The sequence below is a fragment of the Dasypus novemcinctus genome, chromosome 9 (assembly GCF_030445035.2).
Source record: "Dasypus novemcinctus isolate mDasNov1 chromosome 9, mDasNov1.1.hap2, whole genome shotgun sequence".
NCBI lineage: Eukaryota > Metazoa > Chordata > Mammalia > Cingulata > Dasypodidae > Dasypus > Dasypus novemcinctus.
In genome coordinates this window covers 33,853,571-33,869,723 of record NC_080681.1, presented here as the reverse complement: position 1 = coordinate 33,869,723, position 16,153 = coordinate 33,853,571, and the positions used below count along the sequence as shown (strand labels likewise).

General features: G+C 38.6%; 1 protein-coding gene across 6 annotated transcripts in view; it reads right to left on the bottom strand.

Moving 5' to 3' along the window:
- GLMN (glomulin, FKBP associated protein) overlaps positions 1-16,153 on the bottom strand; it is a 54,484-nt gene that overhangs the window by 38,234 nt on the left and 97 nt on the right. The window contains exons 2-7 of one of the 6 annotated variants that reach the window (XM_058303174.2): positions 15,238-15,303; positions 14,696-14,821; positions 9,458-9,577; positions 7,287-7,395; positions 5,029-5,266; positions 3,259-3,361 (exon numbers count right to left, since the gene is read on the bottom strand). In XM_058303174.2, the coding sequence (XP_058159157.1) occupies positions 3,259-3,361; positions 5,029-5,266; positions 7,287-7,395; positions 9,458-9,577; positions 14,696-14,821; positions 15,238-15,276 (735 nt within the window). In that variant the 5' untranslated portion in view covers positions 15,277-15,303. Of the gene's footprint in view, positions 1-3,258; positions 3,362-5,028; positions 5,267-7,286; positions 7,396-9,457; positions 10,776-14,695; positions 14,822-15,237; positions 15,993-16,153 lie in introns of those variants that run through there. The other 5 variants (XM_071217258.1, XM_058303173.1, XM_071217259.1 and 2 more) reach the window with 5 other exon arrangements.

The window sequence follows — 16,153 nt, the reverse complement described above, 5'->3', positions numbered from 1 at the left end:
TTGCATTCTATAAAATCCTCAAATGTGCCCTCTCCTCCTCATCTCTACCACTGTTCTATACCTCAGGCTCCCGTCATCTCTTGCTTAACTCTCAAGAGACACTTAACCCATCTACCCGCGTCCAACCTCGATATTGTCTATGCCCATTAAAGTGACAAATCCAAAACATAGTTTGAGTATATCACTCTTTTTTTTTTCTTTTAAAGATTTATTTATTTTATTTAATTCACCCCTTCCCCCGGTTATCTGTTCTCTGTGTCTATTTGCTGCGTCTTGTTTCTTTGTCCACTTCTGTTGTCGTCAGCGGCACAGGAAGTGTGGGCGGCGCCATTCCTGGGCAGGCTGCACTTTCTTTCGCGCTGGGCGGCTCTCCTTACGGGCACACTCCTTGCGCGTGGGCTCCCCTACGCGGGGGACACCCCTGTGTGGCACGGCACTCCTTGCGCGCATCAGCACTGCGCATGGGCCAGCTCCACACGGGTCAAGGAGGCCCGGGGTTTGAACCGCGGACCTCCCATGTGGTAGATGGACGTCCTAACCACTGGGCCAAGTCCGTTTCCCAGTATATCACTCTTAACATCCATAGCCATCGTCTCAAAATAGGATATATATAATATATGGTGTTGTTCCAGGGGTTTATATTGTACCCCAGCACTGGCAGCAAAGGAAGGTCCCAGATCTTGTGTGCTTTTGGCAAAATCTCTTAACTCTTTTTTCTCTTCATCACTCACAACCTTTCCACCACAATGTTGACCATCAGTATTAAATCCATTAAACTATGTCTCCCTATTTCTACCAGCCATCAAGTCATTTCTCAGCCTCAAAATCTAGTTCCCATAAAGTTCCAGCATCTTCTTTTCTAATTTTCTACCACCCAACTTTAAATTTTAGAAACTCAATTATAATCTCTGGAGCCCACAGTCATCAACAAAAGTCATTCTTCTCTAAATGGTCTCTTACTCCTTTTGCTCTAAAAGAAATTTGGCTTTCTTTAAGGAGAACTATTTTCTTGGCAACTCTATCAAAGGGTGCTATTTTTTCACTCATATCCATTGTACCACTATGCCTGGAAGTATGATACCCATTTTCCCTGCTGCTTCTAGACAATTCTCCCTTCCTATACTCCAAAATCTCTCAGCTTTGAAACTCATGTCATCTACCTATACCATCCCTACCTCTCCTTGCTACAGTCGTCAACAGACCCCAAGGTTACTCCATTAATTGGCTTTCCAACATTACTCTTACCATAATTACATGTATTCTCAATACACAAACAAGAGGGAAGCGGATTTGGCTGAATGGATAAAGTGTCTGCCTACCACATGGGAGGTCTAGGGTTCAAACCCAGGGCCTCCTGACCCATGTGGTAAGCTGGCCCATACACAGTGCTGATGGGCACAAGGAGTGCCCTGCCACGCAGGGGTGTCCCCTGCGTACGGGTGTCCCCCACGTAGGGGAGCCCCATGCACAATGAGCGCGCCCTGTAAGGAGAGCCACCCCACGTGAAAAAAGTGCAGCCTGCCCAGGAGTGGTGCCGCACACACAGAGAACTGATGCAGCAAGATGACATGACAAAGATTCCTGGTGCCACTGACAATACAAGCAGACAAAGAAGAACACACAGCGAATGGACACAGAGAGCAGACAACTCGGGGCAGGGGGGGGGGGAGGGAAGAGAAATTTTAAAAATAAATCTTTAAAAAAAACCCACACAAACAGGAGATCTTCTAAATACCCTGGATTCTTAGGTACTTGACTTCCTCTATTTCAATGATCTTGGTCCCTACCCTCTCCTTGTATTACTCAGTCCCATGGTCATATCCCAGATATTGTTATTAGTAACTATAACCTTTCCAAATCATCAATTTCAAGCATCCTGTTCTCTAATCTCCTAACTTCTCAGCTCATTCCTTTTAGCAACCTAACTCCAACAATTTGTAAGCCACATTGGGACTCAGCCTACTGATCCCATCATCTTTTTTTTTTTTTTTTAAGATTTATTTATTTATTTAATTTCCCCCCCTCCCCTGGTTGTCTGTTCTCTGTGTCTATTTGCTGCGTCTTGTTTCTTTGTCGCTTCTGTTGTCGTCAGCGGCATGGGAAGTGTGGGCGGCGCCATTCCTGGGCAGGCTGCTCTTTCTTTTCACGCTGGGCGGCTTTCCTCACGGGCGCACTCCTTGCGCGTGGGGCTCCCCCACGCGGGGGACACCCTTGCGTGGCACGGCACTCCTTGCACGCATCAGCGCTGCACATGGCCAGCTCCACACGGGTCAAGGAGGCCCGGGGTTTGAACCGCGGACCTCCCATATGGTAGACGGACGCCCTAACCACTGGGCCAAAGTCCGTTTCCCCCATCATCTTTTAACTGCCCCTCACACTCTGTATGTCCTTACTTCCCTTCCTTACCCTGCTTTAATTCCTTAGTCCTTCATTAAAATCACTCTCTTGTATATATGCTGAATGCCCTTATGCTCTCCAGCTTTGTAGAACTCATCTAGTTCTCAAAACCCCAACCTAGTAAAATCCAACACTCCTCCTATGCTGTACCTGTACTTGTGCGATGAACATGGCTGATGAAAAGCACAAAAGTCAAGCTAATTGGTCTCTTTGAAATTCACGGCCATCAACCTCAAGCAAATATTTTTCTATATTTCAGGAAATTTCCCTAACATAGAAACCTGGTACATTTTAAAAATCTTTTGATGCACAAAGTCAAATTGTTTTTAAAATAAAGTTGCTTATTTCTGGAGCTATTTTGAAATGTATATCAAGAGCCTTAAAATTGAGCATATCCTTCATCACAGAAATTCAACTGGTAGGAATTTATTTTAAGGAAGCAATTGAAGAATTGTGTAAAGATTTAGGCACCAGGATACTCACAGAATAAACAGCTAAAAGAAGAAAGAAAAAAGTCTAGATTTGTTTGGAAACAATCTAAATGTTGCGCTACATGGTCCAGGTTAAATGAATTATACTAAATCCATACAATGGAATACTATTAAGCCAATGGATAAATATTTATTGACATGAAAAAGTATTCATAATATACTGCTAATGGGAAAGACAGATAGATTACAAGAGTATGTATCATAATATGATATAACCTTTGAAAAAGTTGTATATAAGTAAAAAAAGCAGGAATGAAAGGTATTAATAAATGAATTCATTTACATGTTCATCTGTACTATATGAGAATACAGCAGGATGATATGTTAGATGACAGCAGATTTTAAAGCATATTAAATTAGCTGTACTTACTATTATTTCAGATGCAAAACACCTGAAAGGATCATTTTCAGCTTCTTCAGGCTCTTCAAGGAATTGTGCTGTCAGCAGAGGGCATTTCAAGCTTTTGAAACAACTAAGGCATAAGAAATGGGTAACACTAAATACAACACTCCCTAAGTATAAAACACCTAGTTCTATAAACCTCTCAGTTAATTTCAAATGAAAAACAAATATAGTCACCAATAATTCAATGGCCTATAAAACTGGTGATATAACATCCTTCTTCCTAGTAATGGGGAGAGCACAAGAACACTCTGCTAGACTCAACATAGTGAGATTCACTTCCATGTCTGGACTATATCAGTGAATTCTGAATGTTGGTTTGAGGACCAGTGTTGGACTGATAGAATTTTCCCGAGATAAAGGAAAAATTGGAACGATGTAGTAATTTTTTTATGTGAATATAAATGGCAAAAATTTTCCAAATGTTGTAACCTGGCAAATAGAAAGTTGATAATACTTTATTAGTCCCCAAAACTAAAAAAAAAAAAAAAAAAAAAAAAAAAAGGCTGTCCTAGATAGTTCAATAGTCTAGTCTAGCACTGCCCAATAGAAATATAATGCAAGTCTCATACATAACTTAAAATTTAGCAGTCATCTTTTAAAAAGTAATAATAACCAGGAGAAATTAATTATAACAACTTATTTTACTTAACCCAATATAGCTGAAATATAATCATTTCAACATGTTATATAAAAATTATTGAGTTTTTATGTTTTTTTAATAACAAGTCTTCAAAATCCAACATGTATTTTACACTCGGAACGTACATTACACTTTGGACTAGCCATATGTCAAGTGCTTGACAGCCATAATGGACAGCGCAGGTTTAGTCAATAATATCCCTGAAGAGGGAAGAAGAGATGTGATGTTGGGGCATTTTTGGGACTTTGAGTTGTCCTAAATGATACTTCAGGGTCAGATGCTGGACATTATATATCCTGCCATAACCCACTGAATGTACTGGGGAAGAGTGTGAACTACAGGGTAAACTGTTATCTATGTGGAGCAGCAGTGCTCCAGAATGTGTTCGCCAAGTGCAATGAGTGTGCCATAATGATGGGGGAGGTTGTTGGTGTGGGAGGAGTGGGGTGGGGGAGGTGGGGATATACGGGAACCTCTTATGTTTTTTAATGTAACATTTTTTGAGATGTATTTATCTTAAAAAAAAAATACGATTTACAAAAAGGGGGTTGGGGGTGGGGGGTGGGTTATATGGGAACCTCTTATGTTTTTTAATGTAACATTTTATGTGCTCTATTAGCGTTAATTTTAAAAAAATGTGTAAAAAAAAAAAATAGTACCCCTGGACTGAATGCTATTGGGTACTCTGCCACTGCTTTTGTGGTCAAGTTGAATGTTCAATGGTCTGGTACTCCTTCCTTTCCTTGCAAAAGAAGAGTAAAAACACAATTCTCCCAGGGAATGACCAGATTCCTTAAGGTACATGTATCCATTTTCCCCACTTTCACCACTCATTTACTATGAGTAAAAGTAATACATAGGTGAATATAAAGTAAACTAAATGAATAGGTTTTGATTTTGTAATTTTTTATACCATCAAACTCTCATTAAATACCCAATGTTATATCATCTGAACCCTTTATTCTTCTAAAATTTCAAATTTGAAACTAAATTTATATTTACATGGCAAACACATAAGGCAAAGAAACATAAAACAACTGTACTAGCCAACAATTATTTAAGCCCATTATGAGATTTTTCTTAAAAAAACTTACAATTTCAGTAATTCATCCTTTAACTTTTCATTTTCCAGTGAAATTTCTTTATCAACGACTTCTTTCACAAATGGTTTAGTGAACTTTATTAAGGCCTTACAACACTGACAAAGGCCATAGTCATCTGTTTGTATTTGTTCTTTTGAGTACGGAACAGGAAGAAGAGACAGTTGCCGCCAAAGCGTAGACAATGCTAATCCAACTGAATATGCCTTGTTGTTCTGGAGTTTCTGAATCACTACAACAGAGACCAATCTGTTACTTGAGGTAGCCTTATCAATTATGCTAAACATGTGGCAAGCTCAATACATGTAGAATTTTTTTTCACATTTTAACAACTCTAAAATCTGGATGGCATATCATAGGTTAATTGGCAGTGGTTTTTTTCCCTTCTTAGTGATGCATAAAACAATAAAGCATCTTACAATAGAGTCCATGAAAACTTGTTTAGGTACCTTTCTAACAGGTTACATACTTAACAAGACAGAAACATGTTCTTTCCATATCTGGGGGATTGTTACAAGTATAAAATATAAGTGTCTTCTAGACTATGAAACACTATACAAAGGGGAGGTTTGTTTTGTTTTGTTTTTCTAAAAGACTTTGAATAATTCAAGTGGTTCAAAGCTGGTGGGCATGCATATTTACAATGCATTTATACTAACTTCTGAGTCTGTCCTTCTCTCAGACTCGAAGTTATATAGCTTCTTCCTATGGATAAACACTGCCTATCTTGGTTGCCAAGTGACTTACCAATACTGTCACTGCTCTCTCAGCTAAGGAGCCTTATCATTCCATACTTCCTAATTTCAAACCTTGGCAGTACCTGTGCTATTTTCAGCCCCAATTCCCCAATGAAGAGGCTGAGCAATGCTTGATACTGTTGCAAACCAAGATACAGGACTACTATAATGCCATCAGACTGGGAATAGAGACCACAGAGGTAACCCTTTTTTTTTATTTTAATTTTTAATTTATTTTTTTGAGGTAACCCTTCAAATATGTTTAGAGGGGAAATTCTAGACATAAGTTAGATGGGATGGTTAGCCAATCATTTCATACTATATGAAAAACAGTACCGAATTACCATATGAACCAGCAATCCCACTTATAGTTATATGCCCAGCAGAACTGGAAGGAGAGACTTGAACAGATATATACGCACACTGATGTTTACAGCAGCACGATTCACAATTGCCAAAAGATGGAAGCAACCCAAGTGTCTAACCACTGATGAATGGACAAACAAAATGTGGAATATACATACAATGGAATACCAGCTGCAAAAAGGAATGAAGTTCTGATATATGTGGCAACATGAAGGAATCATGTTGAGGGAAATAAGTCAGACACAAAGGACAATACTGTATGATTTCTCTGGTTTTAAACAATTAGAATAAGCAACCTCAGAGTCAGAATCTAGAATATAGGTTACCAGGGGACGGGGTGGGGATAGGAAATGGGAAGTTAAAGCTTAAAATGTACATGTTTCCTGTTTGGAACAACGGAAATGTTTTTTGGTAATGGAAAGTGGTGATGGTGGCACATTTTGAACCTAATCAACAGTACTGAAGTATATATATGTGAATGTGGTTAAAAGGGAAAATGTCACATCGTATATATGTTAAAAGAATAAAATTTTAAAGTTAAAAAAAAAAAAAAATCTATGCAACTACACCACACAGTGAACCCTAAGTTGAATCATGGACTATAGTTAATAGTACAATTATAAAAATGTCCTTTCTTTAATTCTAACAAATGTCCCACACCAAAGGAAAGTGTTAAAATTAGGGTGGTATATGAGAATTCCATATTTTATGCATGATTTTTCTGTAAACCCATAACTTCTCTAATAAAGGGGAAAAAAAAGGAAGTTGAAAAAACTCTGGGGCATGCCCTAATGGAGTACTATGCAACTGTAAAACATGCGTGAGGATGATTTCTGAACAGAATGGAATGATTTCTTGGTACATTAAGGGGGGAAAAGTACAAAAGAGTATAGGTAGTATGCTAGCTTTTGTATCATAAAGAAGGGGGGAAAATATCATGTCATTCAATAAAATATTTATTGGGTAGCTACTCTGTGCCAGGCACTGTCATCTTTCTATGAGCAGCAAGATTTAACCTGGCATTGCAATTATTAATTTAAACAGACTACTCAATAATTAGTTGTCAACTTTACTTTGGTGTAGTGTTGATGTTTTGGGGTAAACATCATGATAAAATAAGAAATATTTAGATACCAAAATGTTCATTACCTGTCTGTAATGGTTGAAGTAAAAGAAGAATAATTTGGGCTATCTGTTTTCCAGAGGGTTCTTCAATCAGTTCAAGCAAACCCAACAATAATTCCTTTGGATTACATAACTATAAAAATATTCACAATTGAACCTGTTTAATACAAGTTATATTTAAAGCCACATGATTATTTTTAAAAGAAGGCATTTACTGAGAAAATACAATTGCTTTTGCCTAACAGTAAAACACCTTGTACAACTGCTAAAAAAATATGCACTAGCATGACATAAAACCTGTGATTATCACATCACTGTAAAACTAAAAAGTAGCAGGAAATCAAAAGGTCCTTTAATGGGAGCCTACATTTTGGAGACTTCCTGGCTAAAGAAAGTTAAAGAAGTAGCGGAAGGGCGAGCCTGAGTATGAGAGCTGAGGTTTCCTTTGAGTTTTACCTGTGTAGTCTAAAGGTTACCATAGATTTCCAGGGCCTCCAGCAGATGGATGTTTCCATCTCATACTGTCAGGATATTCCACTAGTCCAGAGACTCTTTTGTACTTCCTCAACAGATAAAACTCTGCATTGCCTTCTTAGTAGTTCAAACTTTATCACCTCACTCACTTTGTTTTTTTAAAATCCCTTGTAGTAACTATTATCTAGATGCACTTCCCTCCTTCCAAGTATATATTTGCATTTACTTGCACAAATCTCTAAGTACCTTCTTATGATGTCCTCTTTTCTTAGAATTTATCTTTCTGAGACATCATGTATTGACTTATAGTTCTACTAAGCTTTGAGTTTGTTTGCTTTTGGCTTAAAACAATGGCATTCATTCATTTTAATCATAAAAACCTGCAATTTGATCAGGGTTCAGTGGGGAGTTTGCTTTTGCAGCTTATGGTGTCATCTGGGGTAGCGCTACCAGGGGCTAGATGATTCACTTTCATGATGGCTCACTCATGTGGCAGGCACGTTGGTGGTAGGCTGTCATTTAGGAGCTCAACTGGGCTATAGGATAGGGTCCTCAGTTCCTCTTCATATAGGCCTCCCTGAAGCCTGCTTGGGTTTCTTCATGGCATGGTAGCTGGATTCCAAGAGTGAGTGTCCCAAAAGAACCAGGTGGAAGTTATAGCACCCTTTATGACCGAGTCTCCTTTCAAGACACATTATGTCACTCTGTCTTAGTTACATCCAGATTCAAGCTGAGGGAACATAAACTCCACCTCTCCACTATAAATGCAGAATGGAGTACATACATGTAGATTTCATTCAAACAGATTCTTACTGACCTGTAGAGCTGTCACTCTCCCCATCTTGGAGCAACAAGATGAACTGAGTCACCAGTTCCCCCCCCATTAGCAGAAAAATATGGTCACTGGAAAGGCACGGAGTTCTTCACACTGACAAGAATATTTTCAAGGCTTTGCATAATATATATCTCTACGTTGTTTTTTACTTTAAATCCTCTTGGGTACCATTCTCTTATAGCATTAACATGTGGAAATCTGATCTTTCCTCTGCTCAACAAGGGACTTGAAATTTTCTTCAACTTCCAATAAAATGTGTTTTTTAATGTAATTTGAACATTACAATTTCTATAAGCATATCTGAATTTCATACTTCCAGGTTTAACAGAAATAGAAAGCTATGGTTTATCAACATTTTCAGGTAATCTCTTCCACTAACCTTTTAAAAAGCAGCTCTTCCTAAGGTTGTCAGTCACAACTGATTTGTTTTCTACTTCCTATTCCTACTTTCTGTTATTACTTGCATTCTAGGTTTTTCATATTCTTTAGGGACTATACCACAGATAAAGAATATTGAGCTTTGAGTCCAGATCTAACACTGCCAAAAGATGGCAGTATGGCCTTGAACTACCTCTCTAAATCTTGAATTCCTTATCCATACAATAAAGGATACTTGTTAAAAATATAGCTTCCTAGGTGTTTCCCTGGAGATTCTTAATCAGTGGGTCTGAGAAGAGGTTAGATAATTCTTATACTCAGAAAATGTGAAAAACACTGAAATGGAATTACCTATCCAATCAGTAAGACTTTTCACCAAAGAGTTCCCTCCTGTGTGTGTATTCATGAGCTAAAAACTTTCTTACCTAAAATAAGCAGTAAAGCTCTGAACATTAAAGGGAATTATTAAAATATTTCTGTGTTATGACAATCTACTTTGTTAACTTACCTTTACCAATAAATTAAGCATCAGAAAATAATCTTTTCTTTTAAAGTCTTCCTTATCATTCCACAAAAGGCATCGAACAACAGGACCAACAAGATTCCAACCCATATGCCTGATGATGACCTATAAAAACATTTTCAGAATAAAGCAAACACTGCCATCTATAGGGCTCTACAGTGCCTAATTGGAGGCACTTAGAATTTTCTCCAAAAGAGATGGATAATGGAACACGAGGCCTTCAATATTTCACTTTTTAGTACTTACTGATTTGAGTGAGATTTCGCTTATATCAGCAGAAGAGAATTTTGGTAGAATATTTCACAAGTATAATCTTAGCATAAACCTATGGCTTTAGCTTGGGGGAAGGAAGGATGATGAATGGTTATGAGGAAGAAGAGCAAACACTGACTACCCATTGGCCATCCCATTTAAAACCAAAACCAACTCTCCGGGGTAGGATTGTTATCCTCAATTGACAGATGAGTATGCCCTTGTTCAGATACTAATGACATGCCCAATGGCCAAAAACTAAACTGTGGAAGAGCTAGGATTTGCATATAAGTCTGTCCAGCTCCAAAGCCCAAGCCCAGTGCTTCTTCACTAGCAGTGATTATGTCCCACTTCCGGGGACATCTGACAGTGTTAGACACATTTTTGATTTGTCGTGACTGTGGGGTATGGGGATGGCAGTCCTATTGGCATCTAGCAGGCAGAGATTAGGAATGCTGCTAAACATCCTGCAGTGCACAGGACAGTCCCTCACTACAAAGAACTATTCTGTCCATAATATTAATAGTGCCAAGGTTGAGAAAGCCTGCACCACAGCGCCTCGGAACAAACTACTCTTCTTATCTATATGTGTGTGTATGTATAAATAAATAAATAAATGTTAGCATAGCAGAGTAATAGTAAATCTTGATCAAGAGTGTCACCTGGTATCAATTTTGAAAATTTTCCATGAAAGTATGTATTTTCTTGAGCAAACAAGTATTTCTGGGAGGAAAAACATAGTAATTACATGATTTCAGTACAGTGAACTATACTGTTGTGTCAAAGAGAATGTAATTTTTTTATTGCCCCCCCTTTGCGGCTTGCTTGTTGCCTGCTCTCTGTGTCCATTCCCTGCGCACTCTTCTGTTTTCACTTGTCTCCCTTTTTGTTGCGTCACCTCGCTGAGTCGGCTTTCTGTGGTGCTTGCAGGCCAAGGGGCACTCCGCGGCATGTGATCAAGCCTGCCTTCGCAAGGAGGCCCCAGGACGTGGACCCAGGGCGATTCCATATGGTAGATGGGAGCCCAACTAATTGAGCCACAGCCGCTTTCCTGGAATGTAATTTTTTAAACCTCATGTATTTAAAGAGAAATTTTCTTTAAAAGCCAAGTTACTTTCTCATATATAGCATTTTTAGGAAGCATGATTTCTTTTGATATCATCTATTCCTCCGAGCACCTTTAATTAAAGAAATAACAGCTCTTTAGATAAGCTCTTATTGACTTAATTTGGTTAAGATGTTATGAGTTATGTAACCTTTATGTAATCTAGAGTTTCTTTAAAATAAAAAAAAAAAAATGTTATGGAGCTATTTCATGTTCAAGGTGAGCTATTGTTACCTACCATGGCAGTCTGAGATTATTTATTAATTCCAAAAGAGAGATTATATTTGTAAACTGATTTGTTCTTCTGGGCATGATACTCTTTGATTGAATTGAGATGTCTTTGATTAAATTAGGTTAAAATTAGAGTTTTGTTTCAACCACATCAGTAGGCTGTAACTCAGGTTAAGTTCCCGCCCCCTTGGTGGGCAGATATAAATGGGTAGTCACTCAAGAAGACACAGAAGATACACGACGAGAGAGCACCATAGATGTCAGAGAAAACTTTATCATGACATGGAAGAGGAGAGAACTTTGATCCTGCAGCCCTGGGAAGAGAGACAAGCCCTATGCCAGCCTGTAGGTGAGAGACAGGAAAGCTGAACCCTCGCAGAGGTTGGCAACCATCTTGCTTCAACACGTGGCAGCTGATTTTGATGAGAAACCAACCTTGAGATGGACTCTTTAGGGCCTTGGAACTGTAAGCTTTAACCCCAAATAAATATCCTTTATAAAAGCCAAAAGGTTTCTGGCACTTTGCATCAGCGCCTCTTTGGCTAATTAATATACCTACTAACAGATATCCTGGTTGGGTATGCAAATAGTTATTTTCTTTTTATTGTTCATAACTGGGAAGTTCTGTTAATGAGAAGCATTATATCCAATATTAACAGTGTTCTATGTACAAGGAAGCAACTAAAAATTGCTTGTGTTAAAAATTTAAAATACAGAAAAAAAGTTTAGCTTTGTTTTTTTTGTAGTAACAGTTATGTCAACAAAGTTCATTTAGGTCATAGAATATCCTAAAGTATCCCATAGTTAAATTTTTCAGTTAATGAGGGAATGGAGTTAATGGAGGGAATGTCAGTGAATTGACTTGAATGTCCTGTGGCAATTCACCATTCTAGGAAAATGCTGAAATAGAAGTTTGGGATATAATTTGACAGTCATTGTTTATACTCTAGAGGTTATTTTTTGAGCTGTTCGGGATTTACTGTTGGGAGGATCAGCATACTAGCTTTATGGAAGAACCAGTCACAAATGACTTATAAAAATACTGTCATATGGTTCATGTCATCACCTTCTGTTGCAAGGAAGCCACTCCACCACAGAATGCTAATATGCCAATGGAACCCAGTACCTTTTGATATAGGCTATTGCAAATACTGTTCTGAAATGCTTAACTTTGGGATTATTTTTTTAAAGTAAACAGTTGTTTTAAATCTATGAAGATATGAAGAACAATATAATTTCTGGAGTACAGATGAACTATTTGCACTTATAAATAAATAGTGTCACATGGCAAGAATAAGTTGTAGTCAGTTTTAAATATTGTTTTATTGGCGGCGGACTTGGCCCAGTGGTTATGGCGTCCGTCTACCACATGGAAGGTCTGCGGTTCAAACCCTGGGCCTCCTTGACCCGTGTGGAGCTGGCCCATGCGCAGTGCTGATGCGCGCAAGGAGTGCCCTGCCACACAGGGGTGACCCCTCGTAGGGGAGCCCCGCGTGCAAGGAGTGTGCTCCGTAAGGAGAGCCACCCAGCGCTAAAGAAAGTGCAGCCTGCCCAGGAATGGCGCCGCACAAATTGAGAGCTGACACAACAAGATGACACAACCAAAACAGAAACACAGGTTCCTGTGCCGCTGACAACAACAGAAGCAGACAAAGAAGACGCAGCAAATAGACACAGAGAGCAGACAACCAGGGTGGGGGGAGGGAGGGGAGAGAAATAAATAAATCTTTAAAAATAAATAAATAAATATTGTTTTATTGATGGGTGAACCTTTGCATTCAGCAGACCAAACGTTACAAAGATGATGCTCACTATGCTTAAATCCGTGGCTTTAGGGATTTAAAAGCATGCTAAAAATATGGAGGATGGATGGAGGGATGGAGAGCCTGAAGAAAAATTTGGTCACACTTTTTCTCTCCCTCAGTGATGTACTGCTGACCTTCCTCTCTACTTAACTCTTTAAATGAGAGATTCTTCAAGATGAGGTCCTAGGCCTCTGGCTCCTTTTCTGCAAACTTAGGCAAATTCTTTTAGTTTCCTAATGCTTTAATTACCTCATTTCTAATAATCACTCACAAACCTAAATCTTAAACTCCTATTTCTCTACTGAGCTCCAAATTGTACTTTTCAATTGCCTGCTGCATCTTAAACTCAACATTTCCAAAAGTAAACCCACTTGTCTTTCTTCCTTCAGGAAATAGCCCTCTCCTTGGGCTGTGCTTTTTTGTTCAGGATATCATATTAACCTCTCAGAGGCTATAAACTTAGTCTGTCTTTGATGTCTCACCTCTCTCACCCCTAAATCAATCAATCGGACCCCTCTCTTTCACTCTAAAATACCCCTGCAAGAGCTACATGGTGCTAACTGGAGGCAAAGCAGAGTGCTTAAGCACTCTGGAACCAGGCTGCACAGGTCCAAATCTTGGATGTGTCCCATAAAATCTGAGTTACCACTGGGCAAGCTATTTAACCTGTCAGTGATTCTGTTTCCTTATCTACAAAACCAATATAAGAGTAGTGCTACCTTATGGGATTCTAAAAAGGCTAAATGAGTTAATAGATGTAAAGTACCTACAACTTCATCTGGCACATAGCAAATATTCAATAGATATTAGTTGTTGTTATTAATTTTAATATTATTAGCTAACAGCTAGGTACTCCCAAAGGCTATCCTCTGAGAATGCAACTAAGACCGGTTAAAAAAAATTAAATTTACTTTATTTTGGGTTACAAAGGCACCATAAACATATATCAAAAACAGTATTAAATAAAATGTCCTAATCTTTCTAAAAAAAGAAAGGAAAAAAAGTAAGGGATAAGCCTTTGGAACTACTAACAGACTCTACAACAACATGTAATTAAAGAGTTTTAAGAATCCCCCAAATTCAATCAAGGTGCTCTGGATAAATCACAGGCCAATATGACTAGATTGTGATATCAACCAAGAAAACTTCTGTATAAATTAACTGCACTATAAACTAAGAAAGGGCATATTTCTAGAAAGAAGATAGTCTTCCTGGTACCCATAAGTGGAGTCCAACAATACAAAACTTCAGAATGTTTCCAACACTGTTTTCCAGGAAAAAGTTGTCCCTGATTCATAAACAAGATATATTTCCACTGTGGAGAATGGTTGTAGATGATAATGGCCAGTAATTTGTCATTCAGCGTTGCTCCTATTCTGATTTTATGCACAGAATAATGTTTTATTTATAATTTGGTTCTCCATACACATCTGGCTTGGGGAAGACAAAGTCAGATCACCAAAAATGAAAATGTAGCCTGATTGATACTTCTCAATGTAAATTAATAATTCAAATGCCACTCTTTGATTCCCTACACCAGAAGTATTCCCCGCTCCTTCTAAGCCTTTTTCTTTTACTCCTCCAATGCACTTATTTGCTCTGCCTCTTTAATGTTAATTGTTTATATGTTTATCTCTTTGAGCATACTGTAAGCATTCTAAAATACATGGCTATGCCAAATTCTTTTTTGTTTTTCATAGCTTCCTATCACATTTTGTTCCTAGGTGATACTTAAAGGTTTGAAAAATAAATGATTAGATGAATACTAACATCATGTGGTTATTCCCTTCCCAGTAAAGGCGAAGAAGTACACTCAAAGATTGCACTTACCTCATTCTTTTCATTTTGAATAATTTCTAATAGTTGGTCTGTGTGTCCTTCATCTATACACCTTTGGCCTGCTAACTGAAATAGACTGAAATCTTCTTCTTTAAAATCTTCCTCTTCTAGGATTTGCTGGCAAAAACAAAACAAAAGGACAAACAAAAACTAAAAACTCAATATAATAACCACTGGATTTATTTTAGCTCTCTGAAAATGGAAATCTATTTTAATTCAGAATAAGTTGCATATAAATACACAATTTAAAAAAAGATCACCCTAATAAATACTTTAATGATCTTGAAATCCACTGTACCAAAGAAATCTATGAAAAGATCAGTATTAAAAATTAAAAAGTTTGTTTAGACAAAGATGTCACTCAGAGAAATAATCCAATCTACCTTCCAATCCTCATACTACTTATCCACAGGTCAAAAAAAGCAAGGATTAAAGAAGATAAAATCCGCTGAGTGACCTCAAATGTAATGAAAACTAATCCCATATTTGAAAAGGTACTTATTTTCACAAAAAGAAATGAAAAAATTACTTACACATCTTTTTATTATGGATTGAAGTTCTTCCACAGCCATTCCTGGTTATTTTTCCTAGTTACGATGCTGAAATATACTAAAATACACTGAACTATAGTTGATACTACATTGCAGTATTCATTAACTATGTTTTATTCTGCTGCATCATTAGAAAGCACAATAAAGAAAACAGAAAAATTTAAAGTTGAAAATGTTATCACTGAAGGTTAGTGTGTCAGACTAAGAAATAACAAGTTCGTTTTTATAAAAAGCTCTCTTTGCAACTTTATGTTTTTAGGAACATAGTTTCCAAAAATGCACTTAAAGGTGAAAACAACCCTCTAGAGCACTCCCAATAGGGGTGGCAAGTATGGACTAGAGAAAGGGTTTTAATAAGACAAATTACTTCTTTACTGAAAAAATTTCCAAAACTTGGACCGGAGATCAAAGTGCCTATCATTAGGGATAAGAAAGTTTCTATCCCTAATGTCCCATTTGTAAAAAATATGGGTACAACAAACTAACTCACCCAGAGGGGATAAAGATTCGGATGCGCCCCACCCCAAGTGTGGCGGAGGCATTTCTCTTTAGAAGTTGCAGTCCCCCAAATAATTTATCAATAGAATGTCTAGATCGCCAGGAAACAAGGCAACCGGCGGTGCTCGAGAGAGCACTGCTCGGGCCGCGGAGGCCATCGTCTCCCCCAGCCCACCGCGCAATCGGTGCGCGGGTCCGCGGGTCCTCCCCGCCGCGCGCCCGAGGGCGGATAACACCCCAGCGAGCGTGCGCACGGCAGCCCAGGGAAGCCATTTCTCCCCAGTCCTGTCCGCCGAAGCGTTCGGCCCCGCACTCTCGCGAGGCCTGGGGTGCCCACGGCGCCTGCTCTTCCCGGCCTTGCAGCGCACCCGGGGCCGGGGCGCCCGGGAACCTCGCCGCG